The sequence below is a fragment of a genome, unplaced genomic scaffold (assembly GCF_019419815.1).
Source record: "Pyrus x bretschneideri cultivar Hongxiangsu unplaced genomic scaffold, Pyrus_bretschneideri_v1 Contig110, whole genome shotgun sequence".
Taxonomy (NCBI): Eukaryota; Viridiplantae; Streptophyta; class Magnoliopsida; order Rosales; family Rosaceae; genus Pyrus; species Pyrus x bretschneideri.
Genome location: NW_025999403.1, coordinates 650,526 through 678,021, shown reverse-complemented (window position 1 = coordinate 678,021; position 27,496 = coordinate 650,526). Strand labels below are relative to the sequence as shown.

At 37.3% G+C, this 27,496-nt stretch overlaps 2 protein-coding genes across 22 annotated transcripts; one reads left to right on the top strand and one right to left on the bottom strand.

Moving 5' to 3' along the window:
- The first annotated feature begins 1,256 nt into the window (after positions 1-1,256).
- Positions 1,257-10,130, top strand: LOC103959959 (disease resistance protein RPV1). 4 transcript variants are annotated; one of them, XM_048577386.1, is made up of 6 exons: positions 1,260-1,990; positions 4,276-5,371; positions 5,465-5,878; positions 5,976-6,908; positions 8,780-8,858; positions 8,986-9,183. In XM_048577386.1, the coding sequence occupies exons 1-6, from the start codon at positions 1,497-1,499 to the stop codon at positions 9,045-9,047; spliced, it is 3,078 nt and encodes a 1,025-aa protein (XP_048433343.1). In that variant the 5' UTR covers positions 1,260-1,496; the 3' UTR covers positions 9,048-9,183. The 4 variants fall into 4 exon arrangements, with proteins under 4 accessions (XP_048433342.1, XP_048433341.1, XP_048433340.1 ...); XM_048577385.1 differs by having other exon boundaries at positions 1,257-1,990; positions 8,780-10,130; XM_048577384.1 differs by lacking the exons at positions 8,780-8,858; positions 8,986-9,183 and adding an exon at positions 7,034-7,807 and having other exon boundaries at positions 1,259-1,990; positions 5,468-5,878.
- On the bottom strand, positions 8,098-14,452 carry LOC103959942 (putative alpha-xylosidase 2). Of its 18 annotated transcripts, XR_007255735.1 has the most exons (10): positions 13,825-14,442; positions 13,014-13,063; positions 12,794-12,937; positions 12,213-12,399; positions 11,928-12,032; positions 11,721-11,840; positions 11,039-11,075; positions 10,378-10,442; positions 10,194-10,268; positions 9,532-10,104 (listed from the first exon to the last, which is right to left on the bottom strand). XR_007255735.1 is itself a non-coding variant. In XM_048577387.1 (3 exons), the coding sequence occupies exons 1-3, from the start codon at positions 14,225-14,227 to the stop codon at positions 12,902-12,904; spliced, it is 489 nt and encodes a 162-aa protein (XP_048433344.1). In that variant the 5' UTR covers positions 14,228-14,439; the 3' UTR covers positions 12,793-12,901. The 18 variants fall into 18 exon arrangements, 1 of the variants encoding a protein (XP_048433344.1); XR_007255734.1 differs by adding an exon at positions 8,098-8,435 and having other exon boundaries at positions 10,030-10,104; positions 10,194-11,075; positions 13,825-14,447; XR_007255740.1 differs by lacking the exons at positions 9,532-10,104; positions 10,194-10,268 and adding an exon at positions 8,098-8,435 and having other exon boundaries at positions 13,825-14,441.
- Positions 14,453-27,496: the final 13,044 nt, after the last annotated feature.

Sequence of the window (27,496 nt, the reverse complement as noted above, 5' to 3'; positions counted from 1 at the left end):
CTCTGATAGATTTTCCTTGGGATTTCTCTTTGTTTAATTTCATCATGGGAGCTGATCGCCAAACTCTCCCCTAATAGTCAAACTCCTCTCATATTCTATATTATCCTCACTACCCATTGACTTAATCCATCGGGGAAACTTCCTCGTCAATAAGTGTGAAGTTTCTTGGTGGCTATTAAGAATCTTCCCTCTAAGTCGCGGTAAGGCTTAAGTCCCTTCCATTTACTATACTTTATTTTTTTTGTTTTATTAGCCGCTTGCCAAAACTTATGCGTGCGATAATTAGTCTTTGTAGGTTAAATTAGAAATTTTTTTACGATTTAAAAAGAAAATAGAAAATTAAGTCACTTTGTTTAGATATTTATCAATCATAAAACACCTACCAATTTACAGTTTACACCGTAAAGTTTGGATGCAATTGCAACCTCAAACATCTTTAAAACATTTCAATTTTATACATAAATTTGTATTTTATTGCAATTTTATATATCTGTTAGTCAAATCGTCAATTTACTGTTAAGTGATGACTGACAAATACATGAAACCACATATTCTAAAGACCTGGCATATAAAAATAATTAATTATAAAAACAATTTAAATACAAAACTAAATAATAAACAAAGTAAAAAGGGACCCACCCCCTCTTCTCCCACCCGAGCACACCACATGCATTTCCACCTTCTTCCCCTTCTTTCTCCATCAGCACCACCCATTCCATACAACCACCATGTCATGTCTTTGGACCAATCTTATTTCTAATTTGACTCCTTCAAGTCAAGCCACATGCCCCCAAAAATATCCTAACCCCGAAAGTCAAATTAACGTTTGAAAAAAATAAAATAAATAAATAACGGTTTGACTAACAGACATATGAAATTGCTACAAAATACAAGTTTGTGTATGAGATTGAAATGCTCTAAAGATGTTGTATGAAATTACAATTTTACTCAAATTTGAGGGTGTTAAATGTAATTTACTTAATTTAATTGTAAATCTTGAAGTTTTCAAGGGCAAGTTATGGTATTTACATTTAGAATTCTTCACAATTTAAGATCTCCCACTTTATATATATATATATATATATATATATATATAGACAATTTAATAGTAAATTTTGAAGTTTCCATGGATAATTATGGTATATTGAATTCTTCATCCCTTTATATATATATATATATATATATATATATATGAGAATTAAGGTTTATGTACACCTCGTAACTTTTTATTGTCCTAGTTTCATCAAAGAAGTGCTAGTGGGGGATTCTCCACAACAACTGATAGTCAGACTCCTCTCCAATTCTATACCTCAACATCCCATTCACTTACAAGGAAACTTCCTCGTCAATAAGTGTGGAGTGCCTGGTGGCTAATGGGAACCTTCCTCTTCATACATATGTCCCTCTCAGAAACAGCACATAATTGTCCTTGGCCTTGCATATGCTTGCCCTGCATCCATTCATTGCAAGAACCAAGAAGCAGAGAGTTTCTCTAGATGGATGCTTTCCGAGATTCTTCTTCCTCCTCTTACCGGTGTTCCTATCATGCCTTCTTGAGTTTCAGAGGCCAGGACACGCGCAAGGGCTTTACTGATCACCTTTATAGAGCCTTGGAGCTAGCAGGAATCCACACGTTTAGAGACGATGATGAAATCAAGAGAGGGGAGAATATTGAGTCGGAGTTAGAGAAGGCGATACAGGAGTCACAAGTATCGATAATTGTCTTCTCCAAGGACTACGCTTCCTCAAGGTGGTGTTTGAACGAACTTCTGAAGATCGTGGAACGTAGAAATACTGATCGTAGACATGTGGTTTTGCCAGTTTTCTATGATGTGGATCCATCCGATGTCAGGAAGCAGAGTGGTTCTTTTGCTGAAGCATTTGCCAGACATGAGGAGCGATTCAGTACGGAGGAGATGGACAAGGTGGAGCTGTGGAGAAGAGCTCTTAGAGATGTTGCATCTTTGGGAGGAATGGTTTTAGGAGATCGGTAATTTCTATTCTCATTATGTTCTCACGCTAATTGAAAGTGTCTTTTAAATTAGAAAACTAGATTTTAATCTCTAAATAAGATGAAGTTTAGAAAAATGTCTTATACAAGATTAAAAATTGATTTTAGTTCCTAGACTCTATTTAATGCCAGCATATATTCAATGTCTCTTGTTTTATTCATAATTTTATGAATTTAAATTTTATCAAAATATAATAAATTTTAATTCTCATTATTGTAACATCTTATATAAGAAAATATTTTCGTAGAGATTTTTTGGCACACTTATGTTTTTGCATATTTTTTTATTTGCCACTAATTCATTACAATATATTTAGGTACGAACATTTTGGTACATTGGATTAATATAATATGTTTAGGTACGGACATTTCGGTAAACTAGTTTAGTATAATATATTTAGGTACCAACATTTTGGTAAACTAGTTTAGCATCATATAGTTAGGTACGGAATTTCGATTTACTTATGTTTTTACATATTTTCTTATGTGTCACTAATTCACTACAATATATTTAGGTACGGACATTTTGGTACATTAATTTAGTAAAATATATTATGATACAGACGTTTAGGTACATTAATCAGAGAAAGTTAAATAAAATTCATTAAGTTAAATAAAATTAGTGGATTAAAATGTGTATAATAATAAATTTAAAATTTAATGTAATAACATTAAATAAGTTATCTATTAAATATAAAAACAAAAATATAATTTGAATTTGAATTCAATACATACTAAAATCAATATTCAATCTAACACCAGGTTTTTATTAAATTTTAATCTTCTTGAAGGATTAAAGTTCGAAGACCCCTACAGAAAACTAGATTTTAATCCTTGGCAAAGATGATTTTTAGACTAAAACCATGAATAAGATCAAAATCTATCTTTTTTCACTCGATACATTAATAACCTCATTTATTAATTATATTTTATTTTTTTAATTATTTCTCTTTTTCTTCCTAATTTTTAATGTATTAATTTATTTCACTATAATTTTCATTTTCATTTCATTTATCGTAATATATTTTGTTGTAAACATTTAGATAAATTAATTTTTGTTACACAATATATTTCGATGTACTTTGTCTTCTTCATTTAGGTACATTAAATTTATTATAATACAATATCAATGCATACATTTAGGTACACATATTTCAGTACATACATTTCGATAGAAACATTTAGGTACAATAATTCAATATAAAACATTTCAGTACTAACATTTCAATGCATACATTTCGGTACACACATTTAGGTACATTAATTTAATATAATACATTTTGGTGCATATATTTCGGTACTAACATTTAAATACATTAGTTAAATATAATACATTTCGGTACTAATATTTCAGTGCATACATTTCGGTACAGACATTTAGGTACATTAATTTAATATAATACATTTTGGTGCATATATTTCGATACATACATTTCAGTACTAACATTTAAATACATTAGTTAAATATAATACATTTCGATACACACATTTAGGCACATTAATTGAGTCTTTCAAGTTTTAAGAATGCTAAATAAAATTAATAAATTAAAAAACCCTTTTTTGGTCAAAAAATAAATTAAAATTTTGTATAATAATAAATTTTAATATTTAATAGGAGACATTAAATAAAATGCACATTAACTGTTTTTGAATTAAGGATACATTAAGGGATTATAATCAATATGTAATCTAACATCAGGTTTATTTTAAATTTCAATCTTCTTGAAGATTAAAGTTAAAAAACCCCTTTTTTAAATTAAGTAAAAGGTTTTTTTTAGCCAAAATGATCCTGAGATTTGCATAACTCATCACTTTAGTCCCTGAGACTTAAAATCAATATAAGGAGTCCCTGAGATTGTCTACCATCAATCATTTTGGTCCATGGGAGAAAAATTAAGTTAAATAAGGATCAAAATAATAAAATTATCCTCAATTTAATAAGCAATAGGCCAAAATGATTTGACCAAATTGAGGGTATTTTTATCTTTTCATCCTTATTTTATGGAGATTTTCACTAAATGATCAAAATATGGATAAACTCGAGACCAATTCTATCAATTTCAAATCTCAGGACCAAAGGAGTTGTGTATTTTGGCTAAAAAACCTCAAGTAAAATTGTAGATTGCAGTGAAGCTTGAAGTTCGATTTTGGTTTATATGCTCCTATATATACTGCGATTTTGGTTTATATTTTCCTATCAATTTTGGTTTATTTGTTCCCATGCTTATTTCTGTGTCGTATATTTCGATTCAAATGAATTACAGGTATGAGGGGCAGTTCATCCAAGATATTGTTGAAGAGATTAGAAAAAAAGTGGATCACGCAGCTTTAGATGTTGCTCACTTTCCAGTTGGAATGGATAATCGTGTGAGACGCCTAAACATGTGGTTACAAGATGGATCAATTGATGTTGGTGTAGCTGTCATCTGTGGGATGGGTGGAATTGGCAAGAGCACTATCGCGAAAGCCGCTTATAACCGCAACTTTGATGGATTTCAAGGTAGCAGCTTTCTTGCAGATATACGAGAATCTTCAGAACAACCCAGTGGTTTTGTTGGCTTGCAAAGAAAACTTCTTTCAGATATCCAAAAGGGGAAAGCAAAGAAAGTATACAATATGGATGAAGGAACAATCAGGATCAAACAAGCCGTGGGCTATAAAAAAGTTCTTATTGTTCTTGATGATGTGAGCAACCGAGATCAACTCAAAGCAATTCTTGGAATGCGAGAGTGGCTTCATCCAGGAAGTAAAATTATCATAACAACTCGACATGAACATTTGTTAAATGCTCATGAAGTTTTTGAAAAGTTTATGGTTCGAGAACTGGGTGAGGATGAATCACTTGAGCTTTTCAGTTGGCATGCCTTCAGACAATCCCATCCAGAAGAAGGTTACATGGAGCTTTCAAGACATGTGGTACAGCACTGTGGAGGGCTTCCATTAGCTCTTCAAGTTCTGGGATCTTCTCTATCCGGAAAAAGTGTAGAAGTATGGCAAAGTGCATTGCAGAAGTTCGACGTGATCCCTAATGACAAAATTCAAAAAGTTCTGAGGATAAGTTTTGATTCTTTACAAGATGATCATGACAAAAATTTATTCCTTCACATAGCCAGTTTCTTCACAGGAAAGAAGATGGATTATACGAGTACAATATTGGACAGCTTAGAGTTTTACACAAGGATTGGGATTGAAAATCTAGTTGACAGATGCCTAGTGAAAATTCAAAGGAACAGGTTGGTCATGCATCAATTGGTGAGAGACATGGCAATGGAAGTTATTCGTGAAGAATCACCTGATGACCCTGGAAAACGTAGTAGAGTGTTGCAGAAAGATGCCTCTAATATTTTGAGAAAATTAAGTGTAAGAACTATGTTTTTCATGTGTATGTATTTTTCGTTCTGATTTGCATGTGCAGTACTAGTTATATACTTACCCAATTCTCTGATTTGTTAGCAGGGTACGGAAAATGTTAAGGGCCTCATGCTCAACCTTGCTTGCAACAGAACGTTAGTTGGAAGTGATAAACAACGCTGCCATGTTGAAGATTATGATGAAAATTCTTCAAGACGAAGTGGGCTTGGTTTCTTCTCTTGGAAACCAATTAGCTTTTCATCCACAAACTCAGCTTCTGCATCAAATGAGATAGATTTCAAACCTGAGGCGTTTAGAAGGATGCACAATCTTGAAATTCTCATGCTCAACAACGTCAATGTCAGGGGAAGCTACGAAGAATTTCCAAAAAGTTTAATATGTTTATCTTGGAGAGGATTCCACTTAAAATCAGTACCAGAAAATTTTTATTTGGAAAACCTGGTTGTTCTTGACATGCGAAATAGTAGCCTACAACATGTTTGGAATGGGATCAGGGTACGTAACTCTCTCTCTCTCTCTCTCTCTCACTCTTTCTCTCACACATGTCCATTATATCTTCTTAGAAATTGATTAATACTTGTTATTGAAACAGTTTCTTCCGAGGCTGAGAATTCTTAATCTCAGTCATTCGCATGGCCTTAGGACAACCCCCGACTTCTTAGGACTCCCTAACCTTGAGAGATTGATTCTTAAACATTGCATAAATTTGGTTGAGGTTGATGAGTCCATCGGATACCTAGAGAAACTTGTTGTTTTGAATCTAGAAGGCTGCAAAAATCTCATGAAGCTTCCAAAATTGAGATCTATTCAGGATCTTATTCTTTCTGGTTGCTCAAAGCTTGTGCTTGGTGCCAATACGACTGCCACAACTGATCACTTACAATCTACAGCTTGTGAAATGAAGAAACTCATTCTGTTATCACCTAAATCATGGTATTCAATCTGGTCGTCGGTGTCGCCGAGAAAAAATATTGAATCAAGCAGTTTCTCATTGGCAAGTTTACCGCATTCCTTAACAAGTTTACGTCTGGATCGCTGCAATCTATCAGAGATTCCGAGTGCCCTTACTATGCTGCCTTCGTTAGAGTACTTGGATCTGAATAACAATCCATTTACAAGCCTACCAGAGAGCATTAACAATCTTGTTAAGCTTTGCACTCTTGTAGTAGAAGGTTGCAGAAACCTCACAATGCTTCCAGAGCTCCCACATAGTTTGAAAGAATTGAATGGTAGAGGTTGCACATCATTGAAAAGAATAACAAATTTACCGAACTTGCACATATCACCGGCCACACATTCCTTATCTGACAGCATAGTGGAACCATGTTTAAAGCGTTACAACATATTATTGGACTCAAATTTATGGTATTGTGGGAAACTAGTTGATGTTGCAAGCTTGTTCAATACACTACCATTGAGCAGCTTTGACATAAAACTCCTCAAAGATATCGATCTATTCGATTTGAAACCCACCGGTGGCGTTGAGGTCCTAAGGAACAACTATTGTGCAAGTAGGCGCTCCAAGGTTCTCTCTCTCTCTCTCTCTCTCTCTCTCTCTCTCTCTCTCTGTGTTATGTACAAGTGCTTATAATATGATCTCTATGGCGTAAACGATTAGATCGTAATCACAACATCACCATGAAACTGCAGGGAACTTTTGAATGCGGCATATTTAGCATTTGTGTCCATGAGAGCAAGATTCCAGATCGGTTCAATTACAGGAGCATGGGTAACACTGTTTTCTCTATTATTGTTCCTTCACAGCCTAATATCAAGGTCGTAGGTTTAAATGCATGTATATTGTATGCCCGGCAATCGGATCGAAGCCCTGAGATTGCACGTGGCCATCATCGCCATTCGCTTGAACTTAGGAATGAGACAAAGGGCCTTAAGTGGAGATTACGGCTGTCGAAAAAGGTTGAATGGAAAGTGATGAACGAAGATATGTTATGGCTAACCCATTGGATTATGGGGAACAATGAATTGGAATGCGGGGAAGAAGTGTGTTTTGAAATAATCGACGAGCAAGACGGTTTCCTCACAAAGGAGATTGGAGTCCAGTTTGTGTACGAGCAGCAAAATAAGGATAAGGAGGATATCCCATCAAGTAGTGAAGATGCAATTATCCTACGTTGCAGATGGCCTTGGTGGTGGAACGCATCTTTCGCTGGACCGGGGTATGACACATCGCCTTGGAACTGGGTCAATGGAACCACTGGAGCGGACTTATTGGAGACAAGTACCGATAGGAAAAGGATCCATAACTGTGAGAAGGAATCTATTTCAACTGTCGTCTGCGAGGTTAGATACCATCTCTGTAACCATGAAGTAATCGATCCTGAGAATGACTCCCGCATGACCCCATAGTAACGAGTGCTCTAAACTATTACCCAGTTTAATTCAAATTGATGTTGGTCATGCACATATCACTAGATTCAAATGTGTATTGGTTGTTAAGCTTCGTTTCTATCTATTTTCAATTTTTTCCTAAAAAAATTGTTTTCAATAATTTAATATACAAAATTTCATACCAAACAAGTTCTTGCATGTATAAAGTATGAATTTAAAACCCATTTTTAAGAAAAATAAAGTTTTAGAGCCCAACTAGAAAATAAGCCCACGCGTTGCGGCAGGAACCAACTGTTTCAGGCGTAATTGCATGAATAAGACACATTTAAGGCGTAACTGCATATATAAATAAGACACAAAGTGCAGGAAGTAAAGCTCATATTTTTAACAGTGTTATTTTAACAACAATTCTTCAAGTGGTGGATTGCCCCGGTGGGTTAAAGTTCTACTGCATTCCGGGTTAAAGTTCCAACCATCCCCAGTACCAGTTTAAGCACACCAAAGACCAAATTTAGCATGTTCTGTCGTCATCCACCCAACCCCAGCAGATACTCATACAAAATTCAAACAGAACTTGCCAAATTAATCCTCGTAAAATACAGAACGAAAATAGTTTATGATCACTGACCTCTTTGAATCAAATGATATTCAGATTCATCAGTGATCTGTGGTTCATGATTTCCCTTTGAACATGTTCATCCATCTGCATCACCAAAAAAAAAAATATATTTTTAAAAAAATACAAAATGAAAATAGTTTATGATCACTAACCTCTTTGGATCGAATGATATTCGGATGGTCGAATTTATGGTATTGTGGGAAACTAGTTGATGTTGCAAGCTTGTCCGAGATAAAACTCCTCAAAGATATCGATCTATTCGATTTGAAGCCCAACGGTGGCGTTGAGGTCCAAAGGAACAACTATTGTGCAAGTAGGCGCTCCAAGGTTCTCTCTCTCTCTCTCTGTGTTATGTACAAGTGCTTATAATATGATCTCTATGGCGTAAACAATTAGATTGTAATCACAACATCACCATGAAACTGCAGGGAACTTTTGAATGCGGCATATTTAGCATTTTTGTCAACGAGAGCAAGATTCCAGATCGGTTCAATTACAGGAGCATGGGTAACACTGTGTTCTCTATTATTGTTCCTTCACAGCCTAATATCAAGATCGTAGGTTTAAATGCATGTATATTGTATGCCCCGCAATCGGATCGGAGCCGTCATCATTTCCCTTCGCTTGAACTTAGGAATGAGACAAAGGGCCTTAAGTGGAAATTATGGCTGTCGTATGTGGTTGAATGGAAAGTGATGAACGAAGATATGTTATGGCTAAGCCATTGGATTATGGGGAACAATGAATTGGAATGCGGGGAAGAAGTGTGTCTTGAAATAATCAGAAAGCAAGACGGTTTCGTCACAAAGGAGATTGGAGTCCAGTTTGTGTACGAGCAGCAAAATAAGGATAAGGAGGATGTCCCATCAAGTAGTGAAGATGCATTGATCTCACGTGACAGATTGCTTAATATCATGGGAGCGGACTTATTAGGCTTTACGAAATGGATCCGTAACTGCGAGAATGAATCTATGTCAACTGTCGTCTGCAATGTTTGTTACTATCTCTGTAACCATGAAGTGATCGATCTTGAGAATGACTCCCGCATGACCCCATAGGAACGAGTGCTCTAAACTATTACCCAGTTTAATTCAAACTGATGTTGGTGATGCGCAAATCACTAGATTCAAATGTGTATTGGTTGTTAAGCTTCATTTCTATCTATTTTCAATTTTTCCCTAAAAAATTGTTTTCAATAATTTAATATACAAAATTTCATGCCAAACAAATTCTTGCCTGTATAAAGTATGAATTTAAAACCTGTTTTTAAGAAAAATAAAGTTTTAGAGCCCAACTAGAAAATAAGCCCACGCGTTGTGGTAGGAACCACTGTTTCTGGCGTAATTGCATGAATAAGACACATTTCAGGCGTAACTGCATACATAAATAAGACACAAAGTGCAGGAAGTAAAGCTCATATTTTTAGCAGTGTTATTTTAACAACAATTCTTCAAGTGGTGGATTGTCCCGGTGGGTAGGGCATTTCACTTAGTCCTACTGCATTCCGGGTTCAAAGTTCCAACCATCCCCAGTACCAGTTTAAGCACACCAAAGACCAAATTTAGCATCTTCTGTCGTCATCCACCCAACCCCAGCAGATACTCATAAAAAATTCAAACAGAACTTGCCAAATTCATCCTCTTAAAATACAAAACGAAAACAGTTTATGATCACTGACCTCTTTGAATCGAATGATATTCGGATTCTTCAGTGATCTGTGGTTCATGATTTCCCCTTGAACATGTTCATCCATCTGCATCACCAAAAATATATATATATATATATATATATTTTTTTTTTTTTTTTAAAAATACAAAATGAAAATAGTTTATGATCACTAACCTCTTTGGATCGAATGATATTTGGATAGTCCAGTGATCCATGGTTCATGATTTCCCTTTGAACATGTTCATCTATCTGCATCACCAAAAAATTAATAAATATTAAAAAAAAAAATACAAAATTTAAAGGATAAGAATTGCGAAGATTTTTAGGTCTTAGTTCGGAATGAAATAGCTCGTCTCACCTCCATATATTAACAAATCTTAGTCTATATGATTTTGCCAGAGCCACCGAATGTTGAATATATATCTGTTGAATGTTCTACTACCATCAACATTATAAAGGTTTCTAATTGAATCATATGTTTAAAATCCAAGCATGAAAGGTTTACAGAGATAAATAAACAAATGTAAATAACTAATTAAGCAATACACAGCATAGAGGGGAGAGAGAAAGAGCAGTTGAAGGAGTGAGAATCAAAGTAGCATAGCAAGTGGAGAGTAAGCAATTAAGCATAGTCATCTCACGTAGGGAATGCCTGAGAACTGATCTTTGCTTCTCTTCCTTATGATCCTCTTAAATGCAATTCTACACATTTCTAAACCAAATTTACAAAGCAGAATTCAAAGAAATTTAAAGAAACCTAGTAAAGATTCAAACTTTTTTATTATCCAAAAGATATACATAACCTCATGCAACAAAAACAAATTTATGACACAAACGACATGATCTTTAGCCACAAAAAGCAAAAGAGAGAGAGAGAGAGAGTGATTTTGCTTTTTGCACTATGCAGAATATGCAGAGAATCAAAATATCATAACCCATTTAACAACATGATATTTTAGGCAATAAGGCATCACATTTAGACCCCAAATGAAAGAATTTGAGAGAGAGAGAGGGCATACGTGGTTGCCAAGAAGAGGGAGAGAGCAATTCTATTTCCTGTAAAAACGAAGAAACAGAGCATTAACAAACACACATGCACAAATCTTAAAGGAAATTGGTAAGAAATAATCGTAATTGAGAAAATAATCAGAAAACCAGAGAAGACACAACTGGAGTCTAATTCTACAGAACCCATGACAAACAAATATCCAAAATTTACAGATTACAGTAACAACATTCCAACAAAAGTAAGAAGACCAGATAAATTATCTATTCTAAAGTAATCCAACATATTAAAGGGAGTCACGGAAGGCCAGTATCTAAGGTAATCCAACATATTAAAGCATCCAAACACAGACTCAGAATTACAAAACACATGAAAATTCACATTCCAACGTGTTATGAAAATGCAATCACCAATTTCAGATCAACCCAAACCAAATAAACTTATATCAGTACGCATCAAACCCACCAAACTCAATCAATTTCATCAGTATATAATTGCACGAAAAGTTACATTGAATGCAGACTCAATCAATTTCCCCAAAGTCATTGTTAACTGAAAATCAATACCAAACCCATAAATACCACCATAGAATTTGGCAAAACCCAAAACAAAATACAAAAATTTACTCATATAATCACAGAAAAACATGAAATTTGAGCACCCATTTGGCCAAGTTAAAGGATAAAGGCACTCACATCATCGTAGTACTCTTTGGGAAGATCTTCTAATACTGGTTCTTCCTTTTTCTTGCTTTTCCTCAGAGCTTCCATAAAAAACCCAGAGAAGCACACATTCAGAAAAGAAAAGGTCCAAAACTGCCATAAAGAATCCAGAAAGCATACAAATTTATCAGAACAAAAACCAAATGATGTGAATGAGCAGTGAGAGGTTGTGTTAGGCACCTGAAACACGTTTTGGTTTCAACTGAAAGGGCCAGAGCGTTGCATGCGAGGAAGATGACGATAGGATTCCAGAGACAACATCCACATTCTTTTTTCTTGGGTGAACTAACCAAGCCATATTATATACTAAAACGACATCAAAAATCATTCACAAAATCACAAAAAAACAGAACAAAAACATTCACAAAAGAATTCCCCAAGTTTTCAAATGGAAATTAAACATTTACATAGCTTATATAAAAAGTCAAAATATAAAAAATTAATCAAAAGGTTGAGAGAACTCACATCCCAGTAATGCTTATTGCTGATATTAACACCCACTGACACCAGCCCTTGGTTTGTGGAATTCCCACGCCCAACTCCATGACCTCTGTCTCTGCCCAACTCCATGACCTCTGTCTCTGCCATCCCAGTAAGAGCTTACCAAACTTTTCTAATTGCTAAATTGTTCATTTAACTTGATAACTTCTTCCTGCAATCCATAAGTAAGATCATTAGATGCGGTAAATAAAACATCATACTTCGTCCATGGCAATCTAGCAGAGAAACCAATTGCATTCAGATGGAGCGTAATTTGTGGAACTACATTTATATGCACTGAAATACATTATCATGTTGTCATATTTAAAACTGAGGTTTATGCAGTATGCTATCTTTAGCATACACAAAATTTTTGCCCCTCATTTTTGAAGTTCTGCACTTCATAATTTATATACCTTCAGTTTCCCTTCTAATGAAGGTATGGACTGCTTTCCATTTGGAATTTTCGTAAGACAATGTTATGATATTCCTAATTTAGAATGTGTTTCCATTCTAATCAATGCAAGCCCTAAATCATAAATATTGTACAATTAGATCTCAATTACTCTGATGTGTTTGAGCATGTGGCAGGGCATGAGAATCAGAACCACTCCATGTTGTTCTCCGCTTCGTGATTTGGTCATCAAACAATACTTCATTCCCTCCATCTGTTATCACGTCTTCTTAATGATCATTAGTTCGTCTCCGAACTGTATCCACAAAAAACTACAAATTAATCCCAAAACAATCATTCAAAAAAATTGCGGATTAGAGTCGATTACGTACCATTTTCCCAGGATGTAGAGCTCGGTGATGATTCCCTCCTCGTTTTGCACCTTAAACATCGACATTTTAAACCATAAACCAAAATCAAAAAACATAAAGAAATACGACTGACAGAATCACACTGTAAGCCACCACTCCCTCGCTTCCACGGTTCCACCCACAACACCAAAACAACAATAACAATAATAACAATGTACACTCAGACAAAACAAAAATGCACCAAAGCCCTCCAGTGCTATAACAGCACTTCTAGGACAACTTTGATATCTATGGACTGTTCCTTTCTCCATGTTACAACGATAGTATAGAGCTCTTACAACATCACAGATGCATGACCAAGAGTGTATTCGACAACCTTTTCTCTGATCCTTTTCATCAGTTGGTCCTAAAGATTGTATTCTTTTAAATTCATCTTCTTTTTCGGTATCAACACACATTTATCACTTCATATGACGAACACAAAACACCTAACATTTTGGGTGACAAATTAGAAGCAACTAATCAGAAGCTGGGTACTGAGAATTAAATTACTCTTTGTTCTTATAGTCCTAATGAAAATTACTCATTGATTCACAAAATTAATCAAACTAAAATGCAAGAAAAGCAAATCAACAACCCATATCAAAATAATATGAAAAGATCCCAACAAACCAACCAAACAATTAACATTTAAAATAAAAAATTGCAAAGTTGGAGGGAAAGAAGCACCAGAAAAAAATATACACATCCAATGCTTTTAATATAAAGCTAGAAGTAGGAATAACTGAGTAAGTTAATGAAGGCAAAGCAGAGGGTAGGAAGCAGAACATACCAAGAGACCAGTAGAGCTTCCAGGGCGGTCTGCCGATGAACGCCGTGTAGGCCCGGCAAAGAAGTAAAAGTCGAAAACAGCCCCAATGACCTTGTAGGTGAGAGAAGTCCCTCTGTAGAACACATCCATGCCATTGCTGTTGAGCAGCAGAACAGAGTGCGCGTAATCCTCGTTGCTGACATTCCGGAGATCCATGTAAACCCGAGTGGGACCCGTACAAATCAGTGTTGAGATTGATCGCCGAGACTTCAGTGGTGAAGAGGGTGTATGGATCGTTCGGGTAGAGCTTGAAATCGTGCGGCTGAGAGTTCTCTCCGAGGCCGTAAAGGGAGGAGTCTTTCGGCAGTCGGGTGGATATCTCGAGGTACTGGTCCTTAAACACCAGTTCGCCATCCTTCACCATTGTGGCACGGCAAGGCTGTTTATATAGGCTAGTTTGGCACACTTAGTGAAGGAGAAGGATTGCACTTTCCCATTGAAAAAGGGTTAACTCAATGGCAGAACTCAAGTGGGAATTGGAATAGGTAGTGCGACTAGGAATTAGGGAGTTCTAGAAGGCTAGGTGCGGCAAGGGTTGTAGGGATAAGATAAGGCTTCTAGAAAGAAGGGTTTAGAACAGATTCCTAATCCTAAAAGGATATGAACATGTGATATAAGAGTAGGAGAAGGTTTTCAATTCCTAAACCTACTAGGAGTGGTGTACATGCGGCATACAAAGGAGTGAGGGTCTAGAATCTGTTCTAAGTGTTTAGATATACATCTAATCCCACCTAAATAGCTAAGTTTAAGTCCCCACCTGATTTGGATAGGATAGAATAGGATAATGTTAGAGATAGGATAGGATAAGGTTTCTAGGATAGGATAAGATAAGGTTGGATAAGGTTGGATAAGGTTCCTTGTTTCTTGCTTCTTCCTTATCTTCATTGTATTAGGACTTCTTCCACCAGATTTGTAGCCCTTCCTAGCTCTTCTAGTCTTCAATTTCGTTCATCCTCTTTGCTCCATGGTTAAGCTATCCAATCCATGCCCAAAAATGCTCCAAATAGCCTCAAAATGCACTCTCTTGCTCTCTTTGCCATTAGGACCTAAAAACAAACGAAAATAGCTTAAACTACTGAAACAACTATGAATTAACAACATATATGCACGAAAACAAACTAAGTAAGTCGCCTAAATATGCTCCTATCAAATTCCCCCACACTTAGCTTTTGCTAGTCCTCGAGCAAAACAAAATAACCAAAACAAACAAAACACATTCTTGACCTTCCAACATGTACCTCAGGGATTTCCAACGAACATAACACATTAAAGAACATCATTCCCACGGTTTTTAGCTTTCTTTATACTTCAACAAACACTTAATCATAGTTACTACTTATTAGTTCACATTTAATCAACTAAAACAACGTTTTGAATGTAGGAACATGCCTTAGAGAATTCCCTCAATTCCTCACTAGAATGCACTCTATTTTCACACAGATTTTCTAACTTCACACCCTACACTAGGTATATGTGAGAAGATTGATGTAAATATGAAGACTAACACTCACATATGTTATATCAAAGAAAGCATTTTCTGGATTTACGACAATGACATGAATATGATCTCATGAATGGAATGCTACTACTTAGAACGAGAACCAGTGATTCCATATGCTCATACCAACTTCAAACTCCACATATTGAACACCTAACATCAAGATAGAAGTTGAGGGTTGTAAGGAGGCTTAGGTATTGGCTAACAAAGAAAGGTAAGGATAAACAAAAGTTCTTAAAGCGATAGTAAGCAAAGTAATGAATTTGACACTTAAACTCTCTTCAAATGGCCGAAATCAATTAGTACACACAAGGGGAGATTCATGCAACATTTAGGGTCAAATTCACTCTTTTGGACCCTTCCTTCAACAACCAACACTTGTGAGTTCATTCTCACTTATTTTTCAACTCCTTTTCTTTCTTTTGAACACTTTTCTATTTTCTTTTGATTTTTCCACGAATTTTTTTTTTCTTCTTTCCTTCTCTCTTTTTTTTCTTTTCTTTATTATTTTTTTTTCTTTTCTTTCTTTTTTCTTCTTTTGTCGTGCCCTATCATCTTCCCCCACACTCATTTTCTGCCAAATATTGACCAAAGGAGTTCACTCTAGGTTGTGCTTCACTATCCCTTAAGAACAAAGGTATGGAAAGTCCTAATCTAGGCTAGGTGAGGATAATGTGGCTAACAAAGAAAATAGTCTTTGAAAAGGCTCAAGAGGGTTAATCCTACAATACATATGAAAAGGGATAGGCTTTTTGGCTCTGGCTTGACTAACAACTTCATCTTATTGTATGTTATGCAATCAATACCATGCTTTGAATGAAATGGGCATGAGTTCTAGTATTTGGAACTATAATGAGATGCATTCCAAGTAGTAACCAAGCAAAGAATGATGAGATCATGCAACGACTTTAGAAAACAAGAAATCACAGATTATACTCTCCAAAGAACGTTATAGGCTCAAGTCTCTCAGGGTTGTAGCGTTAGTTTGAGTTTCTTCCTTCAAGCATGTTACAAAAACTGAATTTTTTTCCTTTGTGATTACATGTGAATTCATAAGCTATAACCATAACCAAGCATAAACCAAAGCACAAATCAACTTCCAGCCATGTTTACAACATTCTTTAATAGTCATGCAATTAAAAACCAAATCCTCATCATTGTGTTGGAAGGTACCCTAAGACACAAACACACACAAAAACAACTTTAAAACAACTCTTTTTGGGTTTTTTGAAACAATTTTTCAAATTTTTATGGGATTTTCGAATATTTAAGTCAAAACACACTAAAACAGTTTAAAAACACTTAAAAACAGCAAGAAACAACATTAGAGGTTATGGTGGATAAAACCCTACGAATTTGCATCAAAACACTTTAGTTACCCCCCCCCCCCACACTTAAATCAAACATTGTTCTCAATGTTTCAAGCATAGACTCACACAATTAACAAACAAACAAACAAAACAACAACTAAACAACCTAACATGGCAGAAACGAAATAGCAACAAAGAGAAGAGTTTAGGAACGCATATCTGGAATTGGAGTGCTTTCTAGGTCTTCCCTTGTTGAATGCATGGGTTGCCTCCCAAGTAGTGCTTGCTTTAACGTCGTACAGCCGGACGAAGAACCCAATCACTCCAGATTGGAGCCCACGACACCCAAGGGGGTGTCATCCACGGTGTGCTCCACAAAGTTCTCATAATAGGCCTTCAAACGATGCCCGTTCACCTTAAATTCATGTCCCGTTTTCAAGCTCTGGATTTGGACTGCACCATGAACAAAAACATTAGTAATAACAAACGGTCCAATCCACTTGGAACGTAACTTACCGGGAAACAAACGTAAACGGGAATTGAACAATAGCACTTTCTGTCCAATGGAGAAGGATTTCCCACGGATCATGTTGTCATGGAAAGCTTTGGTCTTTTGCTTGTAAATGCTTGCATTCTCGTACGCCTCGTGCCGTATTTCATCAAGCTCATTCAATTGGAATTTCCTATGGCTTCCCGCTTCATCTAAGTGCATGTTGAACTTCTTGATGGCCCAAAGAGCTTTATGCTCCAACTCCACGGGAAGATGGCACGCCTTGCCATAGACAACTCGAAAAGGGGACATCCCAATGGGGGTTTTGTATGCCGTACGATACGCCCAAAAATGCATCATCTAACCATAAACTCCAATCCTTTCTTGTTGGCCCAACGGTCTTTTCTAGGATTTGCTTGATCTCTCGGTTGGAAACCTCGGCTTGGCCATTTGTTTGAGGATGGTAAGGTGTAGAAACCCTATGGTTGACACTGTATTTCCTCAATAATGCCTCAATGGTCCGGTTGCAAAAATGGGACCCTCCATCACTAATGATCACTCGTGGCATGCCAAACCTTGCAAAAATGTTAGTTCTAATAAAATCTGCAACCACTTTAGAATCATTAGTTCGGGTGGCTTTTGCTTCCACCCACTTCGACACATAATCAACCGCCAGCAAAATATACATAAAACCATATGATGACGGAAAGGGACCCATAAAGTCAATACCCCAAACATCAAAAATTTCAACATTTAGGATAGAAACCTGCGGCATTTGGTCCTTTGCACTAATACCACCCATTCTTTGGCATTTATCACATGTTAAGCAAAACGTTCTAGCATCCTTAAAAATACTAGGCCAATAAAATCCAAATTGTAACACTTTGAGGGCCGTGCGTTGTGTGCCAAAGTGCCCTCCACATGCATATGTATGACAAAAACTCAAAATTGAATGACATTCAGAATCATGCACACAACGACGTATAATCTGATCGGGACAAAATTTCCATAAGTATGGATCATCCCATACATAAAACCGTGCATCATGCCTAAGTTTGTCACGTTGGTGCCTATTGAACTCACTTGGAATACGTTTTGACACCACAAAATTAACTATATCGGCATACCAAGGTGTACTAACCTTTATGGACAACAATTGTTCATCGGGGAATGTCTCTGCAATGGGTAGGGACTCCTCATTATGCACCATTCGGCTTAGGTGGCCAGCCACCATGTTTTCACTTCCCTTCTTGTCACGAATCTCGATGTCGAACTCTTGAAGTAACAACATCCACCGAATTAGCCGGGGCTTGGCCTCCTTTTTGGTGAGCAAGTACTTTAGAGCTGCATGATCAGTGAAAACAATTACTTTAGTACCAATTAGATATGATCGAAATTTATCTAAAGCAAAGACAACGGCAAGAAGTTCTTTTTTCGTAGTGGAGTAGTTCAACTGGGCATTGTTCAACGTCCGTGAGGCATAGTAGATGACATGCGGCCTCTTGTCCTTTCTTTGTCCCAAAATAGCCCCTAAAGCATAATCGGATGCATCACACATAAGCTCGAACGGGAGGCTCCAATCCGGGGGAACAATAATGGGTGCCATGGTCAACAACTCCTTGAGTTGGTTGAATGATGCCGTGCACTCCTCAGTGAATTCAAACGCCACGTCTTTTTGTAGGAGGCAGCAAAGAGGTTGTGCAACTTTTGAGAAATCTTTGATAAACCTACGATAGAAACCTGCATGGCCAAGAAACGAACGAACCTCTCTAACCGAAGTCGGAGAGGGTAAGTGACGTACAAGATCTATCTTTGACTTATCAACTTCAATGCCATTTTCAGATATGATATGACCTAAAACTATGCCTTGTTTAACCATGAAATGACATTTTTCCCAATTAAGAACAAGGTTAGTTTCAACACAACGTTTTAGAATCAAACTTAGATTATGCAAGCAACCATCAAAAGAATCTCCAAAGACACTGAAATCATCCATAAAAACTTCAATTATTTTCTCAACATAATCGGAAAATATGCTCATCATGCATCTTTGAAATGTGGCAGGTGCATTACATAAACCAAAAGGCATGCGATGATATGCAAATGTACCAAAAGGGCATGTGAAAGTGGTTTTTTCTTGGTCCTCGGGTGCAATGACAATTTGATTATAACCGGAATAACCATCAAGAAAACAATAGAAAGCATAACCGGCTAACCTCTCAAGCATTTGGTCAATGAACGGCAATGGGAAGTGATCCTTCCTCGTGGTGGCGTTTAGCTTCCTATAGTCGATACACACCCTCCAACCAGTTTGAATGCGCGTAGGAACAAGCTCATTCTCGGCATTTGCAACCACAGTTACTCCGGATTTCTTTGGAACGCATTGCACGGGCGAAACCCACCTACTATCCGAGATTGGATAGATTACTCCACAATCCAAAAGCTTGATTATCTCCTTCTTCACAACTTCCATCATAGGAGGGTTGAGACGGCGTTGAGCCTCTCGAGATGTTTTGGACCCCTCCTCTAGAAGTATGCGATGCATGCACGTAGTAGGGCTAATTCCCTTTATGTCGGCCAATGTCCATCCAATTGCCGTTTTGTACTCTTTAAGCACTCGCACCAATTTGTTTTCTTCTTGTGCCATGAGTGAGGATGAGATAATGACGGGCAATGTCTCAGCCTCACCCAAGAAAACATACTTCAAATGACTAGGCAACGGCTTAAGTTCAAGTGTAGGTGGCTGCACAACTGAGGGAAGCATTTTATTAGCTGAAACTGAACTTAAAATAGGGTCCAAAAACTTACCCGAATGTGATGGCAATGACTCGAGGGCAGCCACCATCTCAATAATATCCTCATTAGGGGGCACGGCCAAGGATTCCTCATGCATGCCGTGGGGTTCCTTGGTGGTTGTTTCCATGTTTTGCATGTCCCTTCCTTGTGCAATGACCAATTCAAGTGCATCGTCCTTCAAATTGTCCAAATGGTTCTGCGCCAAAGAGTCAATTATATCAATAGCAAAACATGAATGATTCTCACTAGGGTACTTCATAGAATCAGAAAGATTGAATTTAATAACTTCCCCATCAAATTCCATCGTCAAAGTGCCATTATAGACGTCAATCTTCATACGAGCAGTTTTCATGAATGGCCTTCCAAGGAGAATGGGTAATGACGGGGCATGGTCTGATTCATCCATCTCAAGTACGTAGAAATCCGCCGGAAAGATCAAATGATTAACCTGCACTAAAACATCTTCCAAAACTCCCTTTGGATAGGCATTAGATCTATCGGCCAATTGTATAATAACACCATCATTTTTCAATGCTCCTAGGTTCATAGATGCATAAATTGAATATGGCATGACATTTATGGATGCACCTAAGTCTAACATGGCAGATTCAAACCTAGAATTACCAATAACACACAGAATTGTGAAACTACCCGGATCTTTGCATTTAGGGGGCAGTTTGCGTTGCAAGATGGCTGAAACGTTTTCACCCACTTTTACAACCTCCTTGGTCGAAATCCTCGTCCTATTAGTGCAAAGTTCCTTCAAGAACTTGGCGTACCTCGGGACTTGCTTGATTGCATCCAAAAGAGGGATATTGACTTGAACTTTGCGAAACATCTCGAGAATGTCCTTTTCCGCTTCCTCTTTTTTTGTTTGCTTAAACCTACTAGGAAAAGGAACATTCAAAGGAAAAGCATTAGTAGGAACTGAACTTGACACGTTTTTACCTTTATTGGGTGAATTGGACAATTTAGGATCACATGAGGCTTGCGGCAAAGGTGTTTCCACCTTGGCCATGAGTAAGCTTTGTTTCTCCTCTTCAATTCTCAATTCTTCCTCCTCGTTGGAATGTGATGTGGGTGGTCTAGGATCAGGTCCAACTTGCTTTCCACTTCGCAAACTCATAGCTTTTGCAGATTCGAATCCACCTTTCGGATTGACCACGGTTGAACTTGGCAACCTACCTTGCTCTCGAAATTGTCCCATGAACTCGGCAATTTGCCCCAATTGCTTCTCCAAATTGTCCACCCTTTTGTCTTGGATTTGTCTCTCCTTAGTTTGAGTTTGTACTTCCTGTGTCAAAGTAGTAAGTAACTTAACAACTTGATCATTATCCAAAGACATACCTGAGCTTGTTGGGGTAGGTTGCGATTGAGTTTGATTGGGGACGAATGGCTTTGTATAAAAGCCCGGTGGTTGCTGCCTAAATCCTCCTTGTTGTTGGGGTTGTTGAGGATCCCGCCATTTGAAATTTGGATGATCACGCCAACTGGGATTGTAGGTAGTGGAGAAGGGGTCACCACGATTTTGGTATTGATTCCCATATCCCACGGCATTGAGTGTCTCCCACCCTCCATTCTCGATCAATTATGGGCACTTATCCGTGGGATGTCCTTGCATGGAGCACACACCACAAGAAGCTACGGTTTGGACTTTTGGACCGTCCATCACCTGAGAAAGCAAAGTAGTGAGGTTAGCCATTTGATTTTGAAGTTCGGTTATGGCACTTACCTCATTGACTTGGTGTTGCCGTGGGGTACTCCTCTGTCCAACGCCTTCGTATTGTTGAGCGTTCAATGCTCGATTAGCAATCAAGGTCTTTGCAGCCGTGGGGGTCTTGTCCACCAAGGCTCCTCCCGCTGAGGCATCTAGCATTTGACGTTCGATTGGTAGAAGTCCCTCGTAGAAGTATTGTAAGAGAAGTTCCTCCTTCATCTGATGCTGTGGACATGAAGCAACAAGAGATTTAAAACGTTCATAATAAGTAGGAAAAGATTCACCTTCATCTTGTTGAATTCCACTTATCCTTTTTCATAGGAGGATGACTCGAGAAGTTGGGAAAAACTTCTCCAAGAAAGCCCGTTTCATGCTCTCCCAAGATATGACAGTTCCGGGAGCCAATTCATACAACCAATCTTTAGCTTTATCCATTAGAGAGAATGGAAAAGCTTTCATCTTCAAGATGCTTCCATCGACATTCACCGGGGTCATGCTCGAACAAACAACTTCGAACTCCTTTAAGTGTTTGTTTGGATCCTCCATGGACAGCCCATGGTACTTCGGAATGTGATGTAACAAACTTGACTTCAATTCGAACTCGGCAGTCTTATCTGGAGCCGCCCTAGGATATTGAATACATAGGGGTGCGGCATTGTCCAATCCCGAAGCGGAAAGCTCCTTGATTGTTCGGTTGTCCGCTGCCATGTCTACTTCACCCACTCTTGCCGTGGGTTCCTCTTCTTCAAATTCAGAAACGGACTCGGAACTTTCACTTGGTTCGCTAGGTTCTAGGTTCTTTCTCTTTCGTCTCAACTCTCCCTCGAAATTGTCGTCAAAGTCCAAGATATGTTCACGAATCGGATGAGAACTCCGAGTCATAAACTAGTACCTAAAACAAGAAACAAAACAAGATTAAGAATCTGGAATAAAATAAAACAAACGAAAATAAAACAATCCAAGGGATTAGCAAAGTTGCTAATCCCCGGCAACGGCGCCAAAATTTGATGTGAGAATTATACGCACACAAATTAAACCCTCTTTTTATCAATTGTAGTGAAGAATGTAAGTAGGGATCGTTCTGGACCGGGGATTAGGAGGGATTGTTAATCACTTGGATTTGACTCAAAAACGTAAAAACACAATATAAAACACCAAACTAGACCCAAAGAATGCAAAACTAAAGTTTAAAACACTAAGTCAAACCAAAAGACTCAAAACAACAAGAAAACACCTAAAACTGCTTTAAAACTACTTTTTGAGCAGTTTTGAGCACTAGAGAAGAATTTGGACGAAAATAGTTATAACTTGACTCAAGATACTTTAAAACACAAACTAAGTTGATTTCTAACTAATTTGACACTCCAAGTAAAGGGGGATTTTGATTTTTGATGAATTTGAAAACAAAACTTAAAACTTTGTAAAACGAACAGATTTTAAAACGAATTTGGATTTAATGAATGGAATGAAAGCTAGCTAAGGGGTTCATCTCCACACATGCCATACTTGCACACAAAACGATTTCTAATTGCTTTTCAATAACCCATGAATTCTCAACGCCCCAGATTAACCGTGAATTGCACTAATTAACCCTCAGATTTTCCTAACGTTATTGAATTGGATGATTGCATACGACAACCCAAAGCATTCCCCACAAGTTCCCTACATGAATTGCATAATAGAGATACAAGCAAGAATCATTAAGTTCTTTGAAAACCATAAGCATTGACGAAGCACTCATTACTATGAATTGCATGAAACTTATGCCAAGAATTTACTTAACGCAATTGAGGTCATCAACTTTTACTACTTGTGAATATAAGTTTGTAACGATTAGGTGAAACTTCCTTATATCCTAGCATTAGATTTACGCATGAGAATTAAGCGTGCACTCTCAACCAACACACACAAATCAGTTTAATTCAAATAGATAAGTGAATTGAATTCACAACTTATGAAACGCAATTAGAGGTAATCAAATCATATAGCAAGCATGATCATGGTTTCGAATCCCCCCCTAGCCAAGGGGGGTTTAGTTCCTCATACGTACAAGACAAAGATAAGTAAATTTAACCATTGAAATCAAAGGAGAGGAAACACCTAAAAGTTCCAGCAACTCGAACTTGAATTGCATGAACATCCCAGCCCTCTTCTCCTCCTCTTTGTTGCGGCACAAGGTCTAAGGACAGGTCTTGGGTGGCATTTGTATGGAGGAATGGATGTGTGATGGTAGGGTAGTGTTTAGGAGGGATGGGGAGTGCGGCAAGGTGGAAAAATATGGAGAATGGTGAAGGATGGCTGCGGCAAAGGGTTGGGAATGTATTTCTGGCGAATTTCTGAATGTGGAGTAGTGAATGATGTGTGAAGGGGTGGTGGTGATTAAATGGCACGGCAAGGCTATTTATATAGGCTAGTTTGGCACACTTAGTGAAGGAGAAGGATTGCACTTTCCCATTGAAAAAGGGTTAACTCAATGGCAGAACTCAAGTGGGAATTGGAATAGGTAGTGCGGCTAGGAATTAGGGAGTTCTAGAAGGCTAGGTGCGGCAAGGGTTGTAGGGATAAGATAAGGCTTCTAGAAAGAAGGGTTTAGAACAGATTCCTAATCCTAAAAGGATATGAACATGTGATATAAGAGTAGGAGAAGGTTTTCAATTCCTAAACCTACTAGGAGTGGTGTACATGCGGCATACAAAGGAGTGAGGGTCTAGAATCTGTTCTAAGTGTTTAGATATACATCTAATCCCACCTAAATAGCTAAGTTTAAGTCCCCACCTGATTTGGATAGGATAGAATAGGATAATGTTAGAGATAGGATAGGATAAGGTTTCTAGGATAGGATAAGATAAGGTTGGATAAGGTTGGATAAGGTTCCTTGTTTCTTGCTTCTTCCTTATCTTCATTGTATTTGGACTTCTTCCACCAGATTTGTAGCCCTTCCTAGCTCTTCTAGTCTTCAATTTCGTTCATCCTCTTTGCTCCATGGTTAAGCTATCCAATCCATGCCCAAAAATGCTCCAAATAGCCTCAAAATGCACTCTCTTGCTCTCTTTGCCATTAGGACCTAAAAACAAACGAAAATAGCTTAAACTACTGAAACAACTATGAATTAACAACATAAATGCACGAAAACAAGCTAAGTAAGTCGCCTAAATATGCTCCTATCACAATTCAAACAAACTTAAAATTCAACACTTACGTAACACAGCAAAACAAGTGGCAGCAGAATCTTAACTTCAACACTACCTCTTAATGCTTTCTGCTTCACACCTAGAAGCTCTCTTAGGTAGATGAATCTATCTTTTGGTAATGCTTTGGTGAAGGTATCCGCAATTTCTTCTGTCCTACAGTAAAAGATATCCACTTCCTTTTCTTCAACGACACCTTTAATTTAGTAATGTATCAATGCAATATGTTTTGATTTGTAGTTACAAACAAGATTCTTGCTCTTGGCAATAGTAGACTTGTTATCGCAAATAATAGGAGTTGTTGATTCTTGCTTCTCAACAAAGTCTTGCATAATTCTTCTTAGCCATATTGGTTGAAAAGTTGCCATTGATGTAGACACATACTCAACCTCCGCAGTTGATAGAGCAATTAATTTCTTCTTGTTAAATGCCCAAAAGAATACACCAATTCCAAGTTTAGAATTACAACCATGTGTTTTTCAAGTTATTAACACTGCCTCCCCTATGACTATTACATAACCCAACAATTTTGGCTCAACATTCCTTTCATACCTAATATCAAAGTCAGTGGCACCTTGTATGCATCTAAGGGTCGACTTTGCAACTCCATAGTGAATTTTAGGCATCATAAATTTGGGCAACATGCTTGCGACATACATGATACTAGTCTAACTGTTGTCAAATACAACAAAATCCCTACTAGGCTTCTATACACATATTCTTCAACATCACCACTACCATCATTTTTTTTTTATGAAAATTTTCATTCCCAACTACAGTGAAATACTTCATCACAAAAAAAATGTGTTCTAATATATCATTTCGTAACACAATTATATCGTGAAAGATTTATGTTTGTTTGCTTGAACATTAGGAGGAAACGGCACCCACTTGATCCTCTCAGACACTTATCTCTATTTCTAACATTGAGATTGAATAAATTAATGAAGAATTAGTTGATAAAAATTAACAAAGGTGTGCAGTACTTCTAATTGTTGTAGTCTTAATTAGGTTAGGAATGTGATTGTGTAAATCCTAGGAAATCCATTTGGGATTCAGTCATATCTTTAGATATTATCCTATTAGAGTTGTAATCCTATTGGGGTAAGGAATTAACCTTCCTACTACTATAAATAAAGGCACAATAGAGTGAGAAATCACACCTCAGAATTCACCAAACTCTCTATATTTTATACTGCACCCTCTAGCTCAATTATTGTTTAGTTAAATAGGCCTACAACACGTTATCAGCAAGCTCTTGACGTTGTGCTAAAGGGAGTTTGTTCTCCTGTCAGGGGAGCATTACATTCTAGTCATTATTTTTGTGATTAACTTATTATTTTATTGAATTAATACATACTATTTATTCAATTTAATTTTTCTTTGTTGAACATGATACAACGCATTGGAGATGGAATTCTGGTCTTCCGAGAAAAATCTTCTACTAATTCAAAGGCTCAATTTTTTTTTTTTTTCTGCTAATGAGGTTCTCCTAAAATTCAAGTTTGATATTTTTAACAACCATGATGCATGAAAACATTTCCCATGATGCAAAAACCACTTTCATTTACATTTACCGTGCTATACATACATACATACATACATACATACATACATACATACATACATACATATTGTATATTGCATATAATTTTCAATATATAGTTCATGCCTACGGAAGTTATAAAATCGTTATGTGGAATTTGTGAGTCAAAGAAAAACAAGAAAATAGAAGCAACAACTAGGGTTTTGTAAACCCTAAAAAAAACAAAAACAAAAACAAATAAAAAACAAAAAAAAGAGGAGAAAAATCCTAATTTTTCCTAAGCCGAGTCCCTGAGCTCACTGAGTTGCAGCTTGCAGCAACCAAAACGAGCTAAGTCGAGGAGCTAGCAACTCCTGCCACCAACACACATGGAAGACATCATTGTCTTCTTCCCTCTAGCCTGTACCTCAATGGAATTGATGAACATCACGCTCGCTAGTAGGTTCCAGTCGCACCAAGGGAAAAGGATAACAAAGAAAAGGAAAAGATGCAGAGAAAAGATAAAGTTTAATTCATTTCATACCAAAATAGGGATTACAATAGGATTGTATATACCCACAGCAATCACTACAAACAAAAGACCTTGATAACCCAATGCTGAGTCACCATATATAATATATATATATATATATATATATTATATTACAAGTTAAAGGAAATTAGCTAAGTCATAGTAAAGTCCTAACAGGGCATGCCCCTTAGAACAAGCATGTCCTCAGGAGACAAACTCCGGAAAATGGATCAAGATCAAGTCAGCATCCTCCCAAGTAGCGCCATGCTTCGGAAAACCTTCCCATTTGATTAACCAACAAGTGATGGCTTTATCGGCACGTTTAAACATGCCACATTGCAGGATCCATTTGGGAAACCACATGAAAGACCCATCCGAGGAAACAGGTGATAGAGTTGAAGATGCTACTGCATGGGTGCCAAGTTTTGGTTTGAGCAACGACACGTGAAAGGTTGGATGAATGTGTCGACACTCTTTGGCAGTGAGGGGAAAGGTGTGGGCGAGGTAGGAAAGCCCACCAATCTATAATTGTTCCCCTGCACCAAAAACTCCATGACCTTGAGTAGGAAATCCCATC